This window comes from Heterodontus francisci, unplaced genomic scaffold (genome assembly GCF_036365525.1).
Source record: "Heterodontus francisci isolate sHetFra1 unplaced genomic scaffold, sHetFra1.hap1 HAP1_SCAFFOLD_410, whole genome shotgun sequence".
Lineage (NCBI taxonomy): Eukaryota > Metazoa > Chordata > Chondrichthyes > Heterodontiformes > Heterodontidae > Heterodontus > Heterodontus francisci.
The window spans coordinates 810,685-836,524 of record NW_027140485.1 but is presented as its reverse complement, the minus strand read 5'-3'; the positions used below and the strand labels follow the sequence as shown (position 1 = coordinate 836,524).

At 50.3% G+C, this 25,840-nt stretch overlaps 1 protein-coding gene across 1 annotated transcript; it reads left to right on the top strand.

Annotated features, from left to right (window-relative positions):
- Positions 1-357: 357 nt before the first annotated feature.
- On the top strand, positions 358-24,220 carry LOC137359985 (myosin heavy chain, cardiac muscle isoform-like). Its single transcript, XM_068025579.1, has 2 exons — positions 358-1,049; positions 22,459-24,220. Exons 1-2 carry the CDS (start codon positions 581-583, stop codon positions 22,944-22,946), a joined length of 957 nt encoding a protein of 318 aa, XP_067881680.1. The 5' UTR covers positions 358-580; the 3' UTR covers positions 22,947-24,220.
- Positions 24,221-25,840: the final 1,620 nt, after the last annotated feature.

Below are 25,840 nucleotides of genomic sequence, written 5' to 3'. Positions count from 1 at the left end.
TGAAAAGAAATGATTATTTTGGTGTGTGTTGAGTATTAATTGATTTTCATGTTGAGAAACCTGGGTGAAGATTCAAGGCTCAGAATGATGACCTCTGGGCAGGAAAGGTCGGGAGACTGTTATTCAGGAACCACAAGGCTAGTTTTAAACCTACAGAAACTGCAGGAAGACAGGAGGCTGAGGAATGTGAAGAGTGGGAATGAATGAATTTGTGCAAGGGGACTTGGTTTTACCAGAAAATGGATGTCAGGAGCAGGGAAGCTGGTTGGACCAAACAACAAAGCCTAATGTTGACAGCTCTAGATGTGAAGAAACCCTTCCTGTAGATATATAATCATCTCCGCCATCCACACGCTCTACAGAGTCTCCTACCATTACTCAGCCTAATATAGTCGCAGCTACACCACATCCTGCTGTCACACTCACTGCTCGGGCTGTGGGTTACAGAACAAGAGAGAGAAATCGCAGTCCTCTCGCACCAGGTCACAGCTGCTCAGGACTTGGCTGGAGGTGTCAGCAGTGGACAGTGAGATTCATCCCTATTAATCACTCACAGTTGGTACCACACTAAAGCACCAAGATGGAACACCAGAAGAATTTCAGGCACAAAATCCTACCACGTTATCTAAATGTGATAACATCAATAGTGTCTCTCGCTGATATCGCCATTTATGCTTGTGACCAAAACCTCAGTGAAACAGAGGAGACGAAGTTAAAAGCTGAGGTGAAATTAGCTTACGAGGAAATTCAAGAGGCGGTGAATGAAGGAAAGGAGATCCAATCTGATGTGGACGATGAGGCCACTGATACTTCGATGGAGCGCAAGGTTCTTCAGGACAAGATAGACAATATGAGAAAGGAGCTGCAGGATGTGGAAAAGGAATTAATATCACAGGAAATTCAAAAAGAGAAGATCAGAGATAAGCTTCGGAATGTCCACGCTGAGCTATTACATGCAACAGAAACTCAGAACACAACTAATGCTCGGAAAGCAGAGAAAGAAACTATTCGCAACGTGGGTATCGGCCTTATTCTCATCCCCTTTATTGGTAAGAGCTTGAAACAAAGATGTCATCAGAATGAGTTGCTGACAAAGTGAGCTTCAAGCGGTTGAGAGTAACAATGTGTAAAAGTAGAATTTGGCGAGAGTGGAAAATAGGTACAGAGGCAGAAGCAATACTGAGTAGACTATCTGATGGAATATATAAGTCATATATATTGTTTGGGATCCTCAAGGGGGAGGGGGAGCAGCCCCAAGTCGTGGTCCACATAGGCACCAACGACATAGGTAGGAAGACAGATGGGGATTTAAGGCAGAAATTCAGGGAGCTAGGGTGGAAGCTTAGAGCGAGAACAAACAGAGTTGTTATCTCTGGGTTGTTGCCCGTGCCACGTGATAGCGAAGCGAGGAATAGGGAGAGAGAGGAGTTGAACACGTGGCTGCAGGGATGGTGTAGGAGGGAGGGTTTTGGTTTCCTGGATAATTGGGGCTCTTTCTGGGGTAGATGGGACCTCTACAAACAGGATGGTCTTCACCTGAACCAGAGGGGTACCAATATCCTGGGGGGGAGATTTGCTAGTGCTCTTCGGGGGGGTTTAAACTAAATCAGCAGGGGAATGGGAACTTAAATTGTAGTTCCAGTGTGCAGGATGTTGAGAGTAGTGAGATCAGGGATAAGGTTATAAGGACACAAGAGGGCACTGGCAAGCAAGAGCTTGGTTTAAAATGTGTCTACTTCAACGCCAGGAGCATCCGGAATAAGGTGGGTGAGCTTGCAGCATGGGTTGGTACCTGGAATCTCGATGTAGTGGCCATTTCAGAGACATGGGTAGAGCAGGGGCAGGAATGGATGTTGCAGGTTCCGGGATTTAGATGTTTCACTAAGAACAGAGAAGATGGTAAAAGATGGGGGGGGTGTGGCATTGTTAATCAAGGAGAGTATTACAGCGGCAGAAAGGACGTTTGAGGACTCGTCTACTGAGGTAGTATGGGCCGAGGTTAGAAACAGGAGAGGAGAGGTCACCCTGTTAGGAGTTTTCTATCGACCTCCAAATAGTTCCAGAGATGTAGAGGAAAGGATAGCAAAGATGATTCTCGACAGGAGCGAGAGTAACAGGGTAGTTGTTATGGGGGACTTTAACTTTCCAAATATCGACTGGAAATACTATAGTTCGAGTACTTTAGATGGGTCGGTTTTTGTCCAGTGTGTGCAGGAGGATTTTCTGACACAGTATGTGGACAGGCCAACCAGGGGCGATGCCACATTGGATTTGGCACTGGGTAATGAACCCGGCCAGGTGTTAGATTTAGAAGTTGGTGAGCACTTTGGTGATAGTGATCACAATTCGGTTAGGTTTACCTTAGCGATGGGCAGGGACAGGTATATACCACAGGGCAAGAATTATAGCTGGGGGAAAGGACATTATGATGCGATTAGGCAAGATTTAGGATGCGTAGGATGGGGAAGGAAACTGCAGGGATGGGCACAATCGAAATGTGGAGCTTATTCAAGGAGCAGCTACTGCGTGTCCTTGATAAGTATGTACCTGTCAGGCACGGAGGAAGTTGTCGAGCGAGGGAGCCGTGGTTTACTAAAGAAGTTGAAGAGCTTGTCAAGAGGAAGAAGAAGGCTTATGTTAGGATGAGACGTGAAGGCTCAGTTAGGGCGCTTGAGAGTTACAAGCGAGCCAGGAAGGATCTAAAGGGAGAGATAAGAAGAGCAAGGAGAGGACACGAGAAGTCATTGGTGGATAGGATCAAAGAAGATAGGGCGGCACAGTGGCGCAGTGGTTAGCACCGCAGCCTCACAGCTCCAGGGACCCTGGTTCGATTCCGGGTACTGCCTGTGTGGAGTTTGCAAGTTCTCCCTGTGTCTGCGTGGGTTTTCTCCGGGTGCTCCGGTTTCCTCCCACAAGCCAAAAGACTTGCAGGTTGATAGGTAAATTGGCCATTGTAAATTGTCACCAGTATAGGTAGGTGGTAGGGAATGTAGGGACAGGTGGGGATGTTTGGTAGGAATATGGGATTTGTGTAGGATTAGTATAAATGGGTGGTTGATGTTCGGCACAGACTCGGTGGGCCGAAGGGCCTGTTTCAGTGCTGAATCTCTAATCTAAAAAGAAAACCCTAAGGCTTTCTATAGGTATATCAGGAATAAAAGAATGACCAGAGTTAGATTAGGGCCAATCAAGGATAGTAGTGGGAAGTTGTGTGTGGAATCGCAGGAGATAGGGGAAGTGTTAAATGAATATTTTTCGTCAGTATTTACAGTGGAGAAAGAAAATGTTGTCGAGGAGATTACTGAGATACAGACTACTAGGCTAGATGGGATTGAGGTTCACAAGGAGGAGGTGTTAGCAATTTAGGAAAGTGTGAAAATAGATAAGTCCCCTGGGATTTATCCCAGGATTCTCTGGGAAGCCAGGGAGGAGATTGCAGAGCCTTTGTCCTTGATTTTTATGTCGTCATTGTCGACAGGAATAGTGCCGGAAGACTGGAGGATAGCAAATGTTGTCCCCTTGTTCAAGAAGGGGAGTAGAGACAGCCCTGGTAATTATAGACCTGTGAGCCTTACTTCGGTTGTGAGTAAAATGTTGGAAAAGGTTATAAGAGATAGGATTTATAATCATCTTGAAAAGAATAAGTTCATTAGAGATAGTCAGCACGGTTTTGTGAAGTGTAGGTCGTGCCTCACAAACCTTATTGAGTTTTTTGACAAGGTGACCAAACAGGTGGATGAGGGTAAAGCCGTGGATGTGGTGTATATGGATTTCAGTAAGGCGTTTGATAAGGTTCCCCACGGTAGGCTATTGCAGAAAATACGGAAGTATGGGGTTGAAGGTGATTTAGAGCTTTGGATCAGAAATTGGCTAGCTGAAAGAAGACAGAGGGTGGTGGTTGATGGCAAATGTTCATCCTGGAGTTTAGTTACTAGTGGTGTACCGCAAGGATCTGTTTTGGGGCCACTGCTGTTTGTCATTTTTATAAATGACCTGGATGAGGGTGTAGAAGGGTGGGTTAGTAAATTTGCGGATGACACGAAGGTCGGTGGAGTTGTGGATAGTGCCGAAGGATGTTGTAGGTTACAGAGGGACATAGATAGGCTGCAGAGCTGGGCTGAGAGATGGCAAATGGAGTTTAATGCGGAAAAGTGTGTGGTGATTCACTTCGGAAGGAGTAACAGGAATGCAGAATACTGGGCTAATGGGAAGATTCTTGGTAGTGTAGATGAGCAGAGAGATCTTGGTGTCCAGGTACATAAATCCCTGAAAGTTGCCACCCAGATTAATAGAGCTGTTAAGAAGGCATATGGTGTGTTCGCTTTTATTAGTAGGGGGATCGAGTTTAGGAGCCACGAGGTCATGCTGCAGCTGTACAGAACTCTGGTGCGGCCACACCTGGAGTATTGCGTGCAGTTCTGGTCACCGCATTATCGGAAGGATGTGGAAGCTTTGGAAAAGGTGCAGAGGAGATTTACTAGGATGTTGCCTGGTATGGAGGGAAGGTCCTACGAGGAAAGGCTGAGGGACTTGAGGTTGTTTTCGTTAGAGAGAAGGAGGAGAAGAGGTGACTTAATAGAGACATATAAGATAATCAGAGGGTTAGATAGGGTGGATAGTGAGAGCCTTTTCCTCGGATGGTGATGGCAAACACGAGGGGACATAGCTTTAAGTTGAGGGGTGATAGATATCGGACAGATGTCAGAGGTAGTTTCTTTACACAGAGAGTAGTAGGGGCGTAGAACGCCCTGCCTGCAACAGTAGTAGACTCGCCAACTTTAAAGGCATTTAAGTGGTCATTGGATAGACATATGGATGAAAATGGAATAGTGTAGGTCAGATGGTTTCACAGGTCGGCGCAACATCGAGGGCTGAAGGGCCTGTACTGCGCTGTAATGTTCTATGTTCTATATCAACTTTCTTCTTCTTTGGCTTCCTTGTCTCGAGAGACAATGGGTAAGCACCTGCAGGTGGTCAGTGGTTTGTGAAGCAGCGCCTGGAGTGGCTATAAAGGCCAATTCTAGAGTGACAGGCTCTTCCACAGGTGCTGCAGAGAAAACTAGTTGTCGGGGCTGTTACACAGTTGGCTCTCCCCTTGCACTTCTGTCTTTTTTCTTGCCAACTGCTAAGTCTCTTCGACGCGCCACACTTTAGCCCCACCTTTATGGCTGCCCGCCAGCTCTGGCGAACGCTGGCAACTGACTCCCACGACTTGTGATCAATGTCACAGGACTTCATGTTGCGTTTGCAGACGTCTTTAAAGCGGAGACATGGACGGCCGGTGGGTCTGATACCAGTGGCGAGCTCGCTGTACAATGTGTCCTTGGGGATCCTGCCATCTTCCATGCGGCTCATATGGCCAAGTCATCTCAAGTGCCGCTGACTCAGTAGTGTGTACAAGCTGGGGATGTTGGCTGCCTCGAGGACTTCTGTGTTGGAGATACGGTCCTGCCACCTGATGCCAAGGATTCTCCGGAGGCAGCGAAGATGGAATGAATTGAGACGTCGCTCTTGGCTGACATACGTTGTCCAGGCCTCGCTGCCGTAGAGCAAGGTACTGAGGACACAGGCCTGATACACTCGGACTTTTGTGTTCCGTGTCAGTGTGCCATTTTCCCACACTCTCTTGGCCAGTCTGGACATAGCAGCAGATGCCTTTCCCATGTGCTTGTTGATTTCTGCATCGGGATACAGGTTACTGGTGATAGATGAGCCTAGTTGGTGAACTCTTGAACCACTTCCAGAACGTGGTCACCGATATTGATGGATGGAGCATTTCTGACCTCCTGTCCCATGATGTTCGTTTTCTTGAGGCTGATGGTTAGTCCAAATTCATTGCAGGCAGCCACAAACCTGTCAATGAGACTCTGCAGGCACTCTTCAGTGTGAGATGTTAATGCAGCATCGTCAGCAAAGAGGAGTTCCCTGATGAGGACTTTCCGTACTTTGGTCTTCACTCTTAGACGGGCAAGGTTGAACAACCTGCCATCTGATCTAGTGTGGAGGAAAATTCCTTCTTCGGAAGACTTGAACGCATGTGAGAGCAGCAGGGAGAAGAAGATCCCAAACAGTGTCGGTGTGAGAACACAGCCCTGTTTCACGCCACTCAGGATAGGAAAGGGGTCTGATGAGGTGCCGCTATGCTGAATTGTGCCTTTCATATTGTCATGGAATGAGGTGATGATACTTAGTAGCTTTGGTGGACATCCGATCTTTTCTAGTAGTCTGAAGAGACCACGTCTGCTGACGAGGTCAAAGGCTTTGGTGAGATCAATGAAAGCAATGTAGAGGGGCATCTGTTGTTCACGGCATTTCTCCTGTATCTGACGAAGGGAGAACAGCATGTCAACGGTCGATCTCTCTGCTCGAAAGCCACACTGTGCCTCAGGGTAGACGTGCTCGTCCAACTTCTGGAGCCCGTTTAAATGACACGAGCGAAGACTTTCCCCACTATGCTGAGCAGGGAGATTCCACAGCAGTTGTTGCAGTCACCGCGGTCACCTTTGTTTTTATGGAGGGTGATGATATTGGCATCGCGCATGTCCTGAGGTACTGCTCCCTCGTCCCAGCACAGGCAAAGCAGTTCATGTAGTGCTGAGAGTATAGCAGGCTTGGTACTCTTGATTATTTCAGGGGTAATGCCGTCCTTCCCAGGGGCTTTTCCACTGGCTAGAGAATCTTTGGCATCACTGAGTTCCGATTTTGTTGGCTGTTCGTCCAGCTCATCCATGACTGGCAGAGACTGGGCTGCATTGAGGGCAGTCTCAGTGACAACATTTTCCCTGGAGTACAGTTCTAGGTAGTGCTCCACCCAGCGGTCCATTTGCTTGCATTGGTCAGTGATCGTTTCCCCTGAATTAGACTTGAGGGGGGGGGGGCGATCTTCTTGATGGTAGGCCCAAAAGCTCTCTTAATGCCATCATACATTCCTCTGATGTTTCCGGTGTCTGAGGCCAGCTGAATATGACTGAATAGGTGTTGTCAGTAGTCATTTGCACAGCACCTGGCTGTTCTTTGTGCAGCACCTCTGGCTGCTTTAAGTGCTATGGATGTTAACTCACTGGGGGCCTTCTTGTAGTTCAACAGTGCAATGCGCTTAGCGGCTATGACAGGTTCCAGCTCTTCAAAGTGAGATTGAAACCAGTCTGCATTCTGCTTCACATGTTTGCCAAAGGTGGTCATTGCTGAGTCATAGATGGCGTCTCTGATGTGGGCCCACTTGGTCTCTGCATCCCCTGTAGGAGTGTTTTGAAGGGCTTTTTCAAGCGAATTTAGAAACTTATGTAACAGCTGTGGGTGAGAAATTCTGCTGGTGTTGATGCGCGGGCGGCCCTTCTGCTTGGAGTGATGCAGCTTCTTTGGTTTGAGTCTAACCTTGCTGCACACCAGGGAGTGGTCGGTGTCGCAGTCCGCACTGTGGAAGCTGCATGTGATTTGAACGCTGTTTAAAGAGGCTCGCCTTGTGACGATGAGGTCCAACTGGTGCCAACGACGTGATCTTGGGTGCCTCCAAGAAACCTGGTGACAGGGTTTAGTGTGAAAGAATAAGTTGGTGATGCAGAGATTATGATAGGTACACAACTCAAGCAGTCTCTGTCCATTCTCATTCATCCTTCCAATGCCATAGCACCCAAGGCAGGAAGGCCATGAGTCATGGTCAGCCCCAACCCTGGCATTAAAGTCCCCCAGCAGGAACAGGTGTTCGGTATTGGGGATGCTACTAATGATATTATGGAGTTCCTCGTAGAACTGGTCTTTAACTTCAGGTGGGGAGCAGAGTGTTGGAGGATAGATGCTGAGTAGGTGTACTGGACCAGAGGCGGTGAGCAGTCGGATGGACAGTATGCGTTCCGAGCGATTTGAGGGAGGCTCTATCATGCTGAGCAAAGAGTTTCTGATGGCGAAGCCCACTCCATGCTGTCTTGGTTCTTCAGGATCCCTACCCTGCCAGAAGAAGGTGTATTCTTGCTCTCTTAGAGATCCGCTCGCAGGGAGGCGTGTCTCCTGAAGTGCTGCAATGTCCACATTGAATCTACTGAGCTCGTTGTTAATGACGGCAGTCTTCCGAGAATCGTTGATTTGTGTAAGATCTTCCGACAGGCCAGGACACATAGTTCTGCCGTTCCAGCTTGCAAAACGAAGGGCTGGTGCCTTCTTTCCTTTTTTTGTCGTGCTGTTTGGTGCGGTGTTCCAGTCCACTTGTCGGGCAATGACCCAATACAACAGGATGACACAGTGATATGTCATCCCTGCATGATGTGGAAGTTTCAAGTACCTGGTGTTGAGTTTGGAGAACATGTCTGTGGGAAGAGTTTCCAACTCACATATCTCCAGCTCCAAATCTTAGAACTTGAGAAGTAGGTGTTCATCAGGAGTCCTGAATGGTGTGTCCTCTCCCTGGTGTCAGGGTAAAGGACATCACGGAGAGAGTGCAGTTTGAGAAAGTACCACATAAAAGGCTGGTTAACAAAATTGAGGCTCATGGAATAGGAGGGTCAGTGTCCAATTGCAGGTGCAGGAAAGAGAGGCATGGATTTGGGAGGTGACAACACATTCAAGTACTTTGGAGAGGAAAGGGAGGGTCAAGATGGGACAATGTTTGCAAAGGTAGAGGGTTCAAGGTGAGATTTTTGAGGAGGGACGGACGATGGGAGATAGGAAAATTTGAAAGGGAGAGAACAGTACCTGAGGAGAATTAATAATTTATAATGAAAGTTAGCATGGGGGTCAGGAAGGGTGGTTGGATGGTCAGCAGGAAAGAGGGAGCAGGAGGTCAATTTCATGGACAAGATGAGCCCAGAGAGAGCATGAGGAAGATAGGAGAGAAACTGGAGAAAGACGAGTTCAGGGTTAGGGCAAGGGAATCCTTGGCTTGATGTGTTCGTGGAAGGGGGGAGGAATGTTGGAGCAGGAAGCAGCCATGATCTCATTAAATGGCGGGACAGGCTCGAGGGGCTGAATGGCCTACTCCTGTTCCTATCTTCCTATGTTCCGAGGGATGCTCTGACTCCGAGTGACAAAGAATTCATGAGCTCCCCACTCTTGTTGAGTGTGAAAGGGACAGTGGAGAGTGGGTTAAGAAGTTGGTTGGTAGCGGAGAAAAGAAGCCAGGTCTTATCTCTGTATTCCATGATGATTCTGAAGCAGTGGCTGAAAAGTGTGTTCAAGCTAACTTGCAAAGTATTGATGGCAGCACTGTGAACTGCTACTCTGAAATCCAGCAATGCCCTTGGAACCACCTCCTGCTGTGGCACATCATCCTTGGTGTTCTGTTGAGAAACCTTGCAATGTGTTGCAGATGTAGGTACAAGATCCAATCACCCACACCCTATTGTCTATCATCTCAACCATATTCACAGAAATCTCTCCACCAGTTTCACATAAAATTGGTGCTCCTTAATCATGATTCTTTTGAATATCCGACTCCGTCTCAACCAAAGGAGGTTGTTTCTCCCCCATCATGCAGGAAACGGCACTCACCCCCATCTCTCAAGCCCTCACACTTACTACTGCTCAATGACAACCATTTGGTTCACTATTTGCTCCCAAGGGAGCTGGCCTCTTCCTCCAAGCCATTCCGTGGGATTTCATAAATTCGTAAGCATGTTTAACTGACTTCTTAAAGAAAGAGAGGGCACGTCAATGGCCTCTGTTGTATTTTGACAAACCAGATGAAGCTGCAAACTTCTTATTTTCCCCCTTGACCTCACTTTACAACCATGATTCTTCTTTCTCATCTCCTCCAGACTCTCCTGCTTGGTTGCCTCCTCAACTTGCGACACTCTTTTTCACCCATATATCTTCATGCATATCGTTATCAGACAGGCAAGTGCACCTCACTTTAAACACTTCTCCTTAAAGACTACAAACCCCACTGTGGCCCAAATTTTAATGTCCAGTTAAAGTGTTGGAATATTGTTTTGTCTGGGAATGGCTCAGTTTTCCTGTCATTCAACACCGAGATGATGTGACTGGTACAGAGGCGAGTCAAGCTTCTAAAAGAAGATTTCCATTTATTTAGCGCCTTTCATGACCACCAGATTTCCCAAAGCACTTTACAGACAATGAATTATTTTTGAATAATAGTCACTGCTGTAATGTAGGAAATGTGTCAGCCAATTTGTGCACAACCCTCTCTACCCTCTTTCTACACAGGATGGTGAGCGCCAGTCTCACTGTCACTAACCTCATCCCTCAGTCAGCCTGGGCTACCCTCCATGGGGTTTCTGAACAGGAGAACATCTCAACTGCACATTATTATTGCTAGAATGATTGGAGCATCAGTAAACCCAGGAACAATTCCTGCGGCACAGCCCACAAAGCTATTCATTTCTCATATTCTTCAGCTGCTCCCTGTCAAATAAACACAGCCCCCTATAGTCAGCAGCTTTAAACACAAATCACAAAATGACCCACACTCAAAGCAGTCGTAAACCCACAGCAGCAGCATTCACAAGTTTACTACCCATTCACTCTCCCCCTCACTCTCCACAATCCAATTCACTCTCCCCCTCACTCTCCCTCACGCTCCACAATCCAATTCACTCTCCCCCTCACTCTCCACAATCCAATTCACTCTCCCCCTCACTCTCCCTCACTCTCCACAATCCAATTCACTCTCCCCCTCACTCTCCCTCACTCTCCACAATCCAATTCACTCTCCCCCTCACTCTCCCTCACTCTCCACAATCCAATTCAATCTCCCCCTCACTCTCCACAATCCAATTCACTCTCCCCCTCACTCTCCCTCACTCTCCACAATCCATTTCATTCTCCCCCTCACTCTCCCTCACTCTCCACAATCCAATTCACTCTCCCCCTCACTCTCCACAATCCAATTCACTCTCCCCCTCACTCTCCCTCACTCTCCTCAATCCAATTCACTCTCCCCCTCACTCTCCACAATCCAATTCACTCTCCCCCTCACTCTCCCTCACTCTCCTCAATCCAATTCACTCTCCCCCTCACTCTCCACTATCCAATTCACTCTCCCCCTCACTCTCCCTCACTCTCCACAATCCAATTCACTCTCCCCCTCACTCTCCACAATCCAATTCACTCTCCCCCTCACTCTCCCTCACTCTCCACAATCCAATTCACACTCCCCCTCACTCTCCCTCACTCCCCACAATCCAATTCACTCTCCCCCTCACTCTCCCTCACTCTCCACAATACAATTCACTCTCCCCCTAACTCTCCGCAATCCAATTCACTCTCCCCCTCACTCTCCACAATCCAATTCACTCTCCCCCTCACTCTCCCTCACTCTCCACAATCCAATTCACTCTCCCCCTCACACTCCCTCACTCTCCACAATCCAATTCATTCTCCCCCTCACACTCCCTCACTCTCCACAATCCAATTCACTCTCCCCCTCACTCTCCCTCACTCTCCACAATCCAATTCACTCTCCCCCTCACACTCCCTCACTCTCCACAATCCAATTCACTCTCCCCCTCACACTCCACAATCCAATTCACTCTCCCCCTCACTCTCCACAATCCAATTCACTCTCCCCCTCACACTCCCTCACTCTCCACAATGCAATTCACTCTCCCCCTCACACTCCACAATCCAATTCACTCTCCCCCTCACACTCCACAATGCAATTCACTCTCCCCCTCACCCTCACTCTCCACAATCCAATTCACTCTCCCTCACTCTCCACAATCCAATTCACTCTCCCCCTCACTCTCCACAATGCAATTCTCTCTCCCCCTCACCCTCACTCTCCACAATCCAATTCACTCTCCCCCTCACACTCCACAATCCAATTCACTCTCCCCCTCACTCTCCCTCACTCTCCACAATCCAATTCACTCTTCCCCTCACACTCCACAATCCAATTCACTCTCCCCCTTACTCTCCCTCACTCTCCACAATCCAATTCAATCTCCCCCTCATTCTCCCTCACTCTCCACAATCCAATTCACTCTCTCCCTCACTCTCCACAATCCAATTCACTCTCCCCCTCACTCTCCCTCACTCTCCCTCACTCTCCACAATCCAATTCACTCTCCCCCTCACTCTCCCTCACACTCCACAATCCAATTCACTCTCCCCCTCACTCTCCCTCACTCTCCACAATCCAATTCAATCTCCCCCTCACTCTCCCTCACTCTCCACAATCCAATTCACTCTCCCTCACTCTCCACAATCCAATTCACTCTCCCCCTCACTCTCCACAATCCAATTCAATCTCCCCCTCACTCTCCACAATCCAATTCACTCTCCCCCTCACTCTCCCTCACTCTCCACAATCCATTTCATTCTCCCCCTCACTCTCCCACACTCTCCACAATCCAATTCACTCTCCCCCTCACTCTCCACAATCCAATTCACTCTCCCCCTCACTCTCCCTCACTCTCCACAATCCAATTCACTCTCCCCCTCACTCTCCACAATCCAATTCACTCTCCCCCTCACTCTCCCTCACTCTCCACAATCCAATTCACTCTCCCCCTCACTCTCCCTCACACTCCACAATCCAATTCACTCTCCCCCTCACTCTCCCTCACTCTCCACAATCCAATTCACTCTCGCCCTCACTCTCCACAATCCAATTCCCTCTCCCCCTCACTCTCCCTCACTCTCCACAATCCAATTCACACTCCCCCTCACTCTCCCTCACTCTCCACAATCCAATTCACTCTCCCCCTCACTCTCCCTCACTCTCCACAATCCAATTCACTCTCCCCCTCACTCTCCCTCACTCTCCACAATCCAATTCACTCTCCCCCTAACTCTCCGCAATCCAATTCACTCTCCCCCTCACTCTCCACAATCCAATTCAACTCTCCCCCTCGCACTCCCTCACTCTCCACAATCCAATTCATTCTCCCCCTCACACTCCCTCACTCTCCACAATCCAATTCACTCTCCCCCTCACCTTCCCTCACTCTCCACAATCCAATTCACTCTCCCCCTCACTCTCCCTCACTCTCCACTATCCAATTCACTCTCCCCCTCACTCTCCCTCACTCTCCACAATCCAATTCACTCTCCCCCTCACTCTCCCTCACTCTCCACAATCCAATTCACTCTTCCCCTCACACTCCACAATCCAATTCACTCTCCCCCTTACTCTCCCTCACTCTCCACAATCCAATTCAATCTCCCCTTCATTCTCCCTCACTCTCCACAATCCAATTCACTCCCTCCCTCACTCTCCACAATCCAATTCACTCTCCCTCTCACTCTCCCTCACTCTCCCTCACTCTCCACAATCCAATTCACTCTCCCCCTCACTCTCCCTCACTCCACAATCCAATTCATTCTCCCCCTCACACTCCCTCACTCTCCACAATCCAATTCACTCTCCCCCTCACCTTCCCTCACTCTCCACAATCCAATTCACTCTCCCCCTCACTCTCCACAATCCAATTCACTCTCCCCCTCACTCTCCCTCACTCTCCACAATCCAATTCACTCTCCCCCTCACTCTCCCTCACACTCCACAATCCAATTCACTCTCCCCCTTACTCTCCCTCGCTCTCCACAATCCAATTCACTCTCCCCGTCACTCTCCACAATCCAATTCACTCTCCCCCTCACTCTCCACAATCCAATTCACTCTCCCCCTCACACTCCCTCACTCTCCACAATCCAATTCACTCTCCCCCTCACACTCCACAATCCAATTCTCTCTCTCCCTCACTCTCCCTCACTCTCCACAATCCATTTCACTCTCCCCCTCACTCTCCCTCACTCTCCACAATCCAATTCACTCTCCCCCTCACTCTCCCTCACACTCCACAATCCAATTCACTCTCACCCTCACTCTCCCTCACTCTCCACAATCCAATTCAATCTCCCCCTCACTCTCCCTCACACTCCACAATCCAATTCACTCTCCCCCTCACTCTCCCTCACTCTCCACAATCCAATTCACTCTCCCCCTCACACTCCCTCACTCTCCACAATCCAATTCACTCTCCCCCTCACACTCCACAATCCAATTCTCTCTCTCCCTCACTCTCCCTCACTCTCCACAATCCATTTCACTCTCCCCCTCACTCTCCCTCACTCTCCACAATCCAATTCCCTCTCCCCCTCACTCTCCCTCACTCTCCACAATCCAATTCCCTCTCCCCCTCACTCTCCCTCACTCTCCACAATCCAATTCACTCTCCCCCTCACTCTCCCTCACACTCCACAATCCAATTCACTCTCACCCTCACTCTCCCTCACTCTCCACAATCCAATTCAATCTCCCCCTCACTCTCCCTCACTCTCCACAATCCAATTCACTCTCCCCCTCACTCTCCCTCACTCTCCACAATCCAATTCACTCTCCCCCTCACACTCCCTCACTCTCCACAATCCAATTCACTCTCCCCCTCACACTCCACAATCCAATTCTCTCTCTCCCTCACTCTCCCTCACTCTCCACAATCCATTTCACTCTCCCCCTCACTCTCCCTCACTCTCCACAATCCAATTCCCTCTCCCCCTCACTCTCCCTCACTCTCCACAATCCAATTCAACTCTCCCCCTCGCACTCCCTCACTCTCCACAATCCAATTCATTCTCCCCCTCACACTCCCTCACTCTCCACAATCCAATTCACTCTCCCCCTCACCTTCCCTCACTCTCCACAATCCAATTCACTCTCCCCCTCACTCTCCCTCACTCTCCACAATCCAATTCACTCTCCCCCTCACTCTCCCTCACTCTCCACAATCCAATTCACTCTCCCCCTCACTCTCCCTCACTCTCCACAATCCAATTCACTCTTCCCCTCACACTCCACAATCCAATTCACTCTCCCCCTTACTCTCCCTCACTCTCCACAATCCAATTCAATCTCCCCTTCATTCTCCCTCACTCTCCACAATCCAATTCACTCCCTCCCTCACTCTCCACAATCCAATTCACTCTCCCTCTCACTCTCCCTCACTCTCCCTCACTCTCCACAATCCAATTCACTCTCCCCCTCACTCTCCCTCACTCTCCACAATCCAATTCATTCTCCCCCTCACACTCCCTCACTCTCCACAATCCAATTCACTCTCCCCCTCACCTTCCCTCACTCTCCACAATCCAATTCACTCTCCCCCTCACTCTCCACAATCCAATTCACTCTCCCCCTCACTCTCCCTCACTCTCCACAATCCAATTCACTCTCCCCCTCACTCTCCCTCACACTCCACAATCCAATTCACTCTCCCCCTTACTCTCCCTCGCTCTCCACAATCCAATTCACTCTCCCCGTCACTCTCCACAATCCAATTCACTCTCCCCCTCACTCTCCACAATCCAATTCACTCTCCCCCTCACACTCCCTCACTCTCCACAATCCAATTCACTCTCCCCCTCACACTCCACAATCCAATTCTCTCTCTCCCTCACTCTCCCTCACTCTCCACAATCCATTTCACTCTCCCCCTCACTCTCCCTCACTCTCCACAATCCAATTCACTCTCCCCCTCACTCTCCCTCACACTCCACAATCCAATTCACTCTCACCCTCACTCTCCCTCACTCTCCACAATCCAATTCAATCTCCCCCTCACTCTCCCTCACTCTCCACAATCCAATTCACTCTCCCCCTCACTCTCCCTCACTCTCCACAATCCAATTCCCTCTCCCCCTCACTCTCCCTCACTCTCCACAATCCAATTCACTCTCCCCGTCACACTCCACAATCCAATTCACTCTCCCCCTCACTCTCCCTCACTCTCCGCAATCCAATTCACTCTCCCCCTCACTCTCCCTCACTCTCCACAATCCAATTCACTCTCCCCCTCACTCTCCCTCACTCTCCACAATCCAATTCACTCTCCCCGTCACACTCCACAATCCAATTCACTCTCCCCCTCACTCTCCCTCACTCTCCGCAATCCAATTCACTCTCCCCCTCACTCTCCCTCACTCTCCACAATCCAATTCACTCTCTCCCTCACTCTCCCACACTCTCCACAATCCAATTCACTCTCCCCCTCACTCTCCCTCACTCTCCACAATCCAATTCACTCTCCCCCTCACTCTCCCTCACTCTCCACAATCCAACTCACTCTCCCCCTCACTCTCCACAGTCCAATTCAACTCTCCCCCTCACTCTCCCTCACTCTCCACAATCCAATTCACTCTCCCCCTCACTCTCCCTCACTCTCCACAATCCAATTCACTCTCCCCGTCACTCTCCACAATCCAATTCACTCTCCCCCTCACTCTCCCTCACTCTCCACAATCCAATTCACTCTCCCCCTCACTCTCCCTCACTCTCCACAATCCAATTCACTCTACCCGTCACTCTCCCTCACTCTCCCTCACTCTCCACAATCCAATTCACTCTCCCCCTCACTCTCCACAATCCAATTCACTCTCCCCGTCACTCTTCACAATCCAATTTACTCTCCGCCTCACTCTCCCTCACTCTCCACAATCCAATTCACTCTCCCCCTCACTCTCCACAATCCAATTCACTCTCCCCCTCACTCTCCACAATCCAATTCACTCTCCCCCTCACTCTCCCTCACTCTCCACTATCCAATTCACTCTCCCCCTCACTCTCCACAATCCAATTCACTCTCCCCCTCACTCTCCCTCACTCTGCTCCTCTCTCCCCAGTCCCATTCACTTACCTATCTCTCCCCAGTACCATTCACTCTCCCCCTCACTCACACTCACTCTCTCCAGTGTAATTTACTCTCCCATTCACTCGCCCCCTCACTCTGCTCCTCTCTCTTCCCAATCCCATTCACTCTCTCCTCTCTCTCCCCAATCCCATTCACTCTCTCCTCTGTCTCCCCAATCCCATTCACTCTCCTAACTCTCCCCAATCCCATTCACTCTCCCGCTCACTCTCCCCCTCTCTCTCCCCAATCCCATTCACTCTCTCCTCTCTCCCCAATCCCATTCACTCTCCTATCTTTCCCCAGTCCCATTCACTCTCCCCCCCACTCTCCCTCGCTCTCCCCAATCCAATTCTCTCTCCCATTCACTCTCCCCTTCACTCTCCTTCTCTCTCTCCCCAATCCCATTCACTCTCTCCTCTCTCTCCAATCCCATTCACTCTCCTATCTCTCCCCAGTCCCATTCACTCTCCCCTTCACTCTCCTTCTCTCTCTCCCCAATCCCATTCACTCTCTCCTCTCTCTCCAATCCCATTCACTCTCCTATCTCTCCCCAGTCCCATTCACTCTCCCCCTCACTCTCCTCCTCTCTCTACCCAATCCCATTCACTCTCCCCCTCACTCTCCCCGTCTCTCACCCCAATCCCATTCACTCTCTCCTCTCTCCCCAATCCCATTCACTCTCTCCTCTCTCCCCAGTCCCATTCACTCTCCCCCTCACTCTCCTCCTCTCTCACCCCAATCTCATTCACTCTCTCCTCTCTCCCAAATCCCATTCACTCTCCTATCTCTCCCCAGTCCCATTCACTCTCCCCCTCACTCTCCCTCGCTCTCCACAATCCAATTCACTCTCCCCCTCACTCTCCCTCGCTCTCCACAATCCAATTCACTCTCCCCCTCACTCTCACTCACTCTCTCCAGTGTAATTTACTCTCCCATTCACTCGCCCCCTCACTCTGCTACTCTCTCTCCCCAATCCCATTCACTCTCTCCTCTCTCTCCTCAATCCCATTCACTCTCTCCTATCTCTCCCCAATCCCATTCACTCTCCCCCTCTCTCTCCCCCTCTCTCTCCCCAGTCCCATTCACTCTCCCCCTCACTCTCCCTCGCTCTCCACAATCCAATTCACTCTCCCCCTCACTCTCCCTCGCTCTTCACAATCCAATTCACTCCCCCCCTCACTCTCCCACACTCTCTCCAGTCTAATTCACTCTCCCATTCACTCTTCCCCTCACTCTGCTCCTCTCTCTCCCCAATCCCATTCACTCGCTCCTCTCTCTCCCCAATCCCATTCACTCTCTCCTCTCTCTCCCCAATCTCATTCACTCTCCTGTCTCTCCCCAATCCCATTCACTCTCCCCCTCTCTCACCCCAATCCCTTTCACTCTCTCCTCTCTCTCCCCAATCCCATTCACTCTCCTATTTTTCCCTAGTCCCATTCACTCTCCCCCTCACTCCCCCTCTCTCTCCCCAATCCCATTCACTCTCTCCTCTCTCTCCCCTATCCCATTCACTCTCCTATCTCTCCCCAGTCCCATTCACTCTCCCCCTCACTCTCCCCAGTCCCATTCACTCTCTCCCTCACTCTCCCCAATCCAATTCACTCTCCTCCTCACTCTCCCCAGTCCCATTCACTCTCCTCCTCACTCTCCCCAGTCCCATTCACTCTCCCCTCTCTCTCCCCAGTCCCATTCACTCTCCCCTAGTTCTTCCCAATCCCATTCCCTCTCCCCCTCACTCTCCTTCTCTCGCTCCCCAATCCCATTCACAATCTCCTCACTCTCCCCAATTCCATTCACTCTCCCCCTCGCTCTCCCTAGTCCCATTCACTCTCACCAGTCCATTCACTCTCCGCAATTCCATTCAGTCTCCCCTCACTCTCCCCAATCCCATTCACTCTCCCCCTGTCTCTCCCCAGTCCCATTCACTCTCCCTCTCACTCTCCCCCTCTCTCTTCCCAATCCCATTCACTCTCTCCTCACTCTTCCCAATTCCATTCACTCTCCCCAGTCCCATTCACTCTCCCCAATCCCATTCACTCTCGGCCCTCTCTCCCCAGTCCTATTCACTCTCCCCTCACTCTCCCCAGTCCCATTCACTCTCCCCAGTCCCAATCACTCTCCCCAGTCCCATTCACTCTCCCCCTCTTTCTCCCCAGTCCCATTCACTCTCCCCTCACTCTCCCCAGTCCCAATCACTCTCCCCAGTCCCATTCACTCTCCCCCTCTCTCTCCCCAGTCCCATTCACTCTCCCCTCACTCTCCACCATCCCATTCACTCTCCCCCTCTCTCCCCCCTTGCCACGCCTTTGGCGATGATCTTTGCGTCCTCACTGTCCACTGGAGTAGTACCGGATGATTGGAAGGTGGCAAATGTTATTCCGTTGTTCAAGAAAGGGAATAGGGATAACACTGGGAATTATAGACCAGTCAGTCTTACGTCGGTAGTGGGCAAATTATTGGAGAGGATTCTGAGAGACAGGATTTATGATTATTTGGAAAAGCATAGTTTGATTAGAGACAGTCAGCATGGCTTTGTGATGGGCAGGTCATGCCTCACAAGCCTTATTGAATTCTTTGAAGATGTGACAAAACACATTGATGAAGGAAGAGCAGTGGATGTGGTGTATATGGATTTTAGCAAGGCGTTTGATAAGGTTCCCCATGGTAGCCTCATTCAGAAAGTAAGGAGGCATGGGATTCAGGGAAAGTTGGCCGTCTGGATACAAAATTGGATGAGGAAGTGGAAGGCTGGGTTAGCAAGTTTGCCGATGACACGAAGGTTGCTGGAGTTCTGGATAGTGTGGAGGGCTGTTGTAGGTTGCAATGGGACATTGACAGGATGCAGAGCTGGGCTGAGAAGTGGCAGATGGAGTTCAACCTGGAAAAGTGTGAAGTGATTCATTTTGGAAGGTCGAATTTGAATGCGGAATACAGGCTTAAAGACAGGAGTGTGGTAGTGTGGAGGAACAGAGGGATCTTGGGGTCCATGTCCATAGATCGCTCAAAGTTACCACCCAAGTTGATGGGGTTGTTAAGAAGGCGTATGGTGTGTTGGCTTTCATTAACAGGGGGATTGATTTTAAGAGCCGCGAGGTTATGCTGCAGCTCTATAAAGCCCTGGTTCGACCACACTTGGAATATTGTGTTCAGTTCTGGTCGCCTCATTATAGGAAGGATGTGGAAGCTTTAGAGAGGGTGCAGAGGAGATTTACCAGGATGCTGCCTGGACTGGAGGGCATGTCCTACGAAGAAAGATTGAGGGAGCTAGGGCTTTTCTCATTGGAACGAAGAAGGATGAGAGGTGACTTGATAGAGGGATACAAGATGATGAGAGGCATAGATAGAGTGGATAGTCAGAGACTTTTTCCCAGGGTGGAAAGGGCTATCACCAGGGGGCATAATTTTAAGGTGATTGGAGGAAGGTTTCGGGGAGATGTCAGAGGTAGGTTCTTTACACAGAGAGTGGTGGGTGCGTGGAATGCACTGCCAGCGGTGGTAGTAGAAGCAGATACATTAGGGACATTTAAGCGACTCTTGGATAGGTACATGGATGATAGTAGTATGAAGGGTATGTAGGTAGTTTGATCCTAGAGTAGGTTAAAGGTTCGGCACAACATCGTGGGCCGAAGGGCCTGTACTGTGCTGTACTGTTCTATGTTCTATGTTCTCTCCCCAATCCCATTCACTCTCTCCACACTCTCCCCAATTCCATTCACTCTCCCCAATCCCATTCACTCTCCCCTCTCTCTCCCCAGTCCCATTCACTCTCCCCTCACTCTCCCCAGTCCCATTCACTCTCCCCAATCCCATTCACTCTCCCCTCACTCTCCCCAGTCCCATTCACTCTCCCCAATTCCATTCACTCTCCCCTCACTCTCCCCAGTCTCATTCACTCTCCCCTCACTCTCCCCAATCCCATTCACTCTCCCCAATCCCATTCACTCTCCCCTCACTCTCCCCAGTCCCATTCACTCTCCCCTCTCTCTCCCCAGTCCCATTCACTCTCCCCTCACTCTCCCCAGTCTCATTCACTCTCCCCTCACTCTCCCCAGTCCCATTCACTCTCCCCTCTCTCTCCCTAGTCTCATTCACTCTCCCCCTCTTATTAATCAGTCCCTTGTTCAAAAAAGGATGTAAGGATAAGCCCAGCAACTGCAGGCCAGTCAGTTTAACTTCAGTGGTGGGGAAGCTTCATGAAATGATAATGCAGGACAAAACAAATAGTCACATGGGCAAATGTGGGTTAATTAGGGAAAGGCAGCACAGAATTGTGAAGGGACTTCCAAAAGGCATTTGATACAATGCCACACAACAGACCTGTGCGAAAAGTTATAGCTCATGGAATAAAAAGGACGGTAGCAACATGGATACGAAATTGGCTGAGTGACAGGAAACAAAGAGTAGTGGTTAATGGATGTTTTCTGGGCTGGAGGAAGATTTGTAGTGGAGTTCCCCAGGAATCAGTGTTGGTCCCTTGCTTTTCCTGATATATATTAATGACTTTTTTGTTTTAGTCATTCATGGACTGTGGGTATTGCAAGCATTTATTGCCATCCCTAATTTCCCTCGACAACTGAGTGGTTTGCTGGGCCATTTCGGAGGGCATTTAACAGTTGACCACATTGCTGTAGGTCTGGTGTCACATGTAGACCAGACCAGGGCATTTAACAGCCAACCACTGGTGACATGGGTTCGAATCTCACCACAGTAGATGGTGAAATTTGAATTCAATTAATCTGGAATTAAAAGCTAGTCTAATGGTGACCATGAAACTATTGTCGATTGTCATAAAAACCCATCTGGTTCACTAATGTCCTTTAGGGAAGGAAATCTGCTGTCCTTACCTAGAGATTCAAACTCATGTCCCCAGAGTATTAGCTTGGGCCTCTATATTACTAGTCCAGTGACATTACCACGACACCTTGGTGTCCAGGGCATAATTTCAAAAATTGTGGATGATATGAAACTTGGAGGCATCGTGAACAGTGAAAAGAATAGTACAGAACTTCAAAAGGACATAGACAGGTGGGTGGAATGGGTGGACAAGTGGCAGATGAAATGTAATGCAGAGAACTGTGAAGTGATTCATTTTAGTAGGAAGAATGCAGAGAAACGATATAAAATAAAGGGTGCAATTCTGAAGAGTGCATAAGTCATTGAAGGTGGCAGGTCAGGTTGAGAGAGCGGTTAATAAAGCATACAGTATCCTGGGCTTTATTAATAGGGGAATAGAGTACAAAAACGAGGAAGTTATGTTAAACACACGTTTGGCTTCAACTGGAGTATTGTGCCCAGTTCTGGACGCCACACTTTAGGAAAGATGTGAAAGCATTGGAGAGAATGCAGAAAAGATTCACGAGAATGGTTCCAAGGATGAGGAACTTCAGTTATGAAAATAGATTGGAGATGCTGGGACTGTTTTCTTTGAAGAGATGGTTGAGAGAAGATTTGATCGAGGTATTCAAAATCATGAGGGGTCTGGACAGAGTAGATGGAGAGAAACTGTTCCCACTTGTGAAAGGATCGAGAACGAGAGGGTACAGATTTAAAGTAATTGGCTAAAGAAGCAAAAGTGACATGAGGAAAAACTTTTTACACAGTGAGTGGTTAAGGTGTGGAATGCTCTGCCTGAGAGTGTGGTGGAGGCAGATTCAATCAGGGCCTTCAAAAGGGAATTGGATAATTATCTGAAAAGGAAGAATGCGCAGGGTTGCAGGGAGACGGTCAAGGAGTGCCACTAGATAAATTGCTCCTTTGGAGGGCCAGCACAGAGAAGACAGGCCAAATGGCCTCCTTCTGTGCTCTAATAATTCTGAGATTCTGTGATTCATTCACTCTCTCCCCTTCACTAAGCTTCCCCATTCACTCTCTTCTGTAGGAATCCCAATGTTGATTGGTACTTTGAAAGAAATACAGCGAGCTCTAGGATTATCCAAGTCCACTGAAGAAAGAATTGGAAGTCTTCATGTGAGTCTTGAAAGTGAGGAAAGCAACCTGGATAAGTGCTACAACAAGATAACAGAACTGAAGCAAAAGAGAGTGGAAAGTGAGAGTCTGCGGAAGGAGGAAAAGGAATTGGTGATCCAGAAGGCAGAGGTCACTGAGCTATTTGACGCAAAGGGAAAGGTGTTTGATAATCTGAGTTACCTCAGTAATCTGCAGGGTAAACTGCAGGTGTTGTACAGTCAGTGCAGTGACGAGACCTTTTATGGGATGACAGTAATCAAAGACCTTCTGCTGAAAATCTTCACCCTCATCCAAAAGGAGAGCTTTAATCAGGAGCTGCTGTGTGATTCCCGCGTTCTCAGTAAGCTCAATGAGCTGGATGAGAAAACCTCAATGTTTAAAAACATTCAGAACATATAGAGAAATACAGGCCGGAATTTTACACCTCCCTCTCTGCACCCCCCCACCCCCCAGCCCAGGGAGCAGGCTGGGAGGTGGCGGCGGGGGGGATGTAAAATCAAACACGAGATGGGGGGGTGCCATTCCCGTTGACTATCCGCCCCCATTACTATTTTACCAGCGGCAGGGGAGGTGGCAAACAGCCCAATTGAGGTTTTTTAATTGTTACTATTGCCTCTTTGCGAGCTGTGGAGAGCACTCTTGATCAGGCACCCTGTGCCCCACAGAGGACACTGCCAGCGACACAAGCTACCCACACTGGAACACCCCACCCCACCACCTCGCCAGGCCCAGCCAATTATCCCCAGCGAGGCCAGATTCTCACCTACCTTTTCCGAGACCCCCTCCATTGTTGCTGTCCTGGCTGACTGCAGTCCCAGCAATGGCCACCACTTCCGGTGACACTGCTAGGACTGAAGAGCTGCCAGCACTCTGACAGGGGAGAGACGGGAAAGTGGAGTTTCAGCCAGAATCAGATCAGCCATGATGTTATTGAATGGCGAAGCAAATTCCAGGGGCCAAATGGCCTACTAATGTTTGTGCTCTTGTTGTTGGCTGGCAGCTCTTGGAGGAGGGACGGAAGTACCAACCAAGGCCAATTAAGTGCCTAGACCACGCAAAACTGTTGCATGGTTTCCAGGCCCGGTGGAGGCAGGCTCACCACTGACCTTTTAGCCAGTGGGCGGGACTACCACAGCAATGTAAAATTCCGGTCACACAATGGGGACCAGAAAAGGCAAATAAATCAGGGAAAGGATCATTATTTGGGTATTTCCTGTCCCCCCACCACCACACCCCCAGCTATTTCCTGATCCCTCCCCTGGGTATTTCGTCTCCCCAGGTTTTCTTGTTCCCCCACCATAGTAGTTCCCGATTTCTCCCCCCACCCATATCCTGTGGAACACGAAATGACCTCGCCCCTCCCTATCTCTCGAATCTCTTCCAGCTGTACAATCTCCTGGGATCTCTGCAATTGGCTCCTTCAATTCTGGCCACTTACCCACCCTCAGTTCCATTACCCCAAAAGCTGTAGTTAATCACTTCCATTGCCTATATTCTATTAATAATCAATGATGTAATACTGGCTAACATTATCTAACTGTCTAACAGGGGCAGGGCTGCACAGTGAAGTTGCTTTGTGAAGTTGGTATTATATGCAATGTGCTAGTTATCCCACTCTGCTGATCTCTTTTACAGTTTCTCCAAGCTGAAATTAATAAAAGTTTATTATAAAATTGTCTCCTTTTCAGTCCTTCAGTTGTTTCAGGTGGCAGCAGGTTTATTTTCAAAGGGTCAGTCTGGACACGGCCCACAGTCTGGACACGGCCCACAGTCTGGACACGGCCCACAGTCTGCACACGGCCCACAGTCTGGACACGGCCCACAGTCTGGACACGGCCCACAGTCTGCACACGGCCCACAGTCTGGACACGGCCCACAGACTGGACACGGCCCACAGTTGGACACGGCCCACAGTCTGGACACGGCCCACAGTCTGGACACGGCCCACAGTCTGCACACGGCCCACAGTCTGCACACGGCCCACAGTCTGGACACGGCCCACAGTCTGCACACGGCCCACAGTCTGGGAACAGCCCACAGGCTGGACACGGCACACAGACTGGACACGGCCCACAGTTGGACATGGCCTACAGTCTGGACACGGCCCACAGTCTGGACATGGCCCACAGTCTGGACATGGCCTACAGTCTGGACACGGCCCACAGTCTGGACATGGCCCACAGTTTGGACACGGCCCACAGACTGGACACGGCCCACAGTCTGGGAACGGCCCACAGACTGGACACGGCCCACAGTCTGGACAGGGCCCACAGACTGGACACGGCCCACAGTTGGACATGGCCCACAGTCTGGACACGGCCCACAGGCTGGGAACGGCCCACAGACTGGACACGGCCCACAGTCTGGACACGGCCCACAGTCTGGGAACGGCCCACAGACTGGACACGGCCCACAGTCTGGACAGGGCCCACAGACTGGACACGGCCCACAGTTGGACATGGCCCACAGTCTGGACACGGCCCACAGTCTGGGAACGGCCCACAGACTGGACACGGCCCACAGTTGGACATGGCCCACAGTTTGGACACGGCCCACAGACTGGACACGGCCCACAGTCTGGACACGGCCCACAGTCTGGGAACGGCCCACAGACTGGACACGGCCCACAGTCTGGACAGGGCCCACAGACTGGACACGGCCCACAGTTGGACATGGCCCACAGTCTGGACACGGCCCACAGTCTGGGAACGGCCCACAGACTGGACACGGCCCACAGTTGGACATGGCCCACAGTTTGGACACGGCCCACAGTCTGGACACGGCCCACAGACTGGACATGGCCCACAGACTGGACACGGCCCACAGTCTGGGAACGGCCCACAGTTTGGACACGGCCCACAGACTGGACACGGCCCACAGTCTGGGAACGGCCCACAGACTGGACACGGCCCACAGTCTGGACATGGCCCACAGTTTGGACACGGCCCACAGACTGGACATGGCCCACAGACTGGACACGGCCCACAGTCTGGGAACGGCCCACAGTCTGGACACGGCCCACAGTCTGGGAACGGCCCACAGACTGGACACGGCCCACAGTCTGGACAGGGCCCACAGACTGGACACGGCCCACAGTTTGGACACGGCCCACAGACTGGACACGGCCCACAGTCTGGACATGGCCCACAGTCTGGACGGCCCACAGTCTGGGAACGGCCCACAGTCTGGACACGGCCCACAGTCTGGGAACGGCCCACAGGCTGGACATGGCCCACAGTCTGGACACGGCCCACAGACTGGACATGGCCCACAGTCTGGACACGGCCCACAGA

Excerpts from the sequence above, each read along its gene's own strand:
- LOC137359985 (XM_068025579.1), top strand. The coding sequence starts at position 581 with ATGGAACACCAGAAGAATTTCAGGCACAAAATCCTACCACGTTATCTA. Across the intron at positions 1,050-22,458 it reads TATTCTCATCCCCTTTATTG|GAATCCCAATGTTGATTGGT; the intron begins GTAAGAGCTTGA and ends TCTCTTCTGTAG.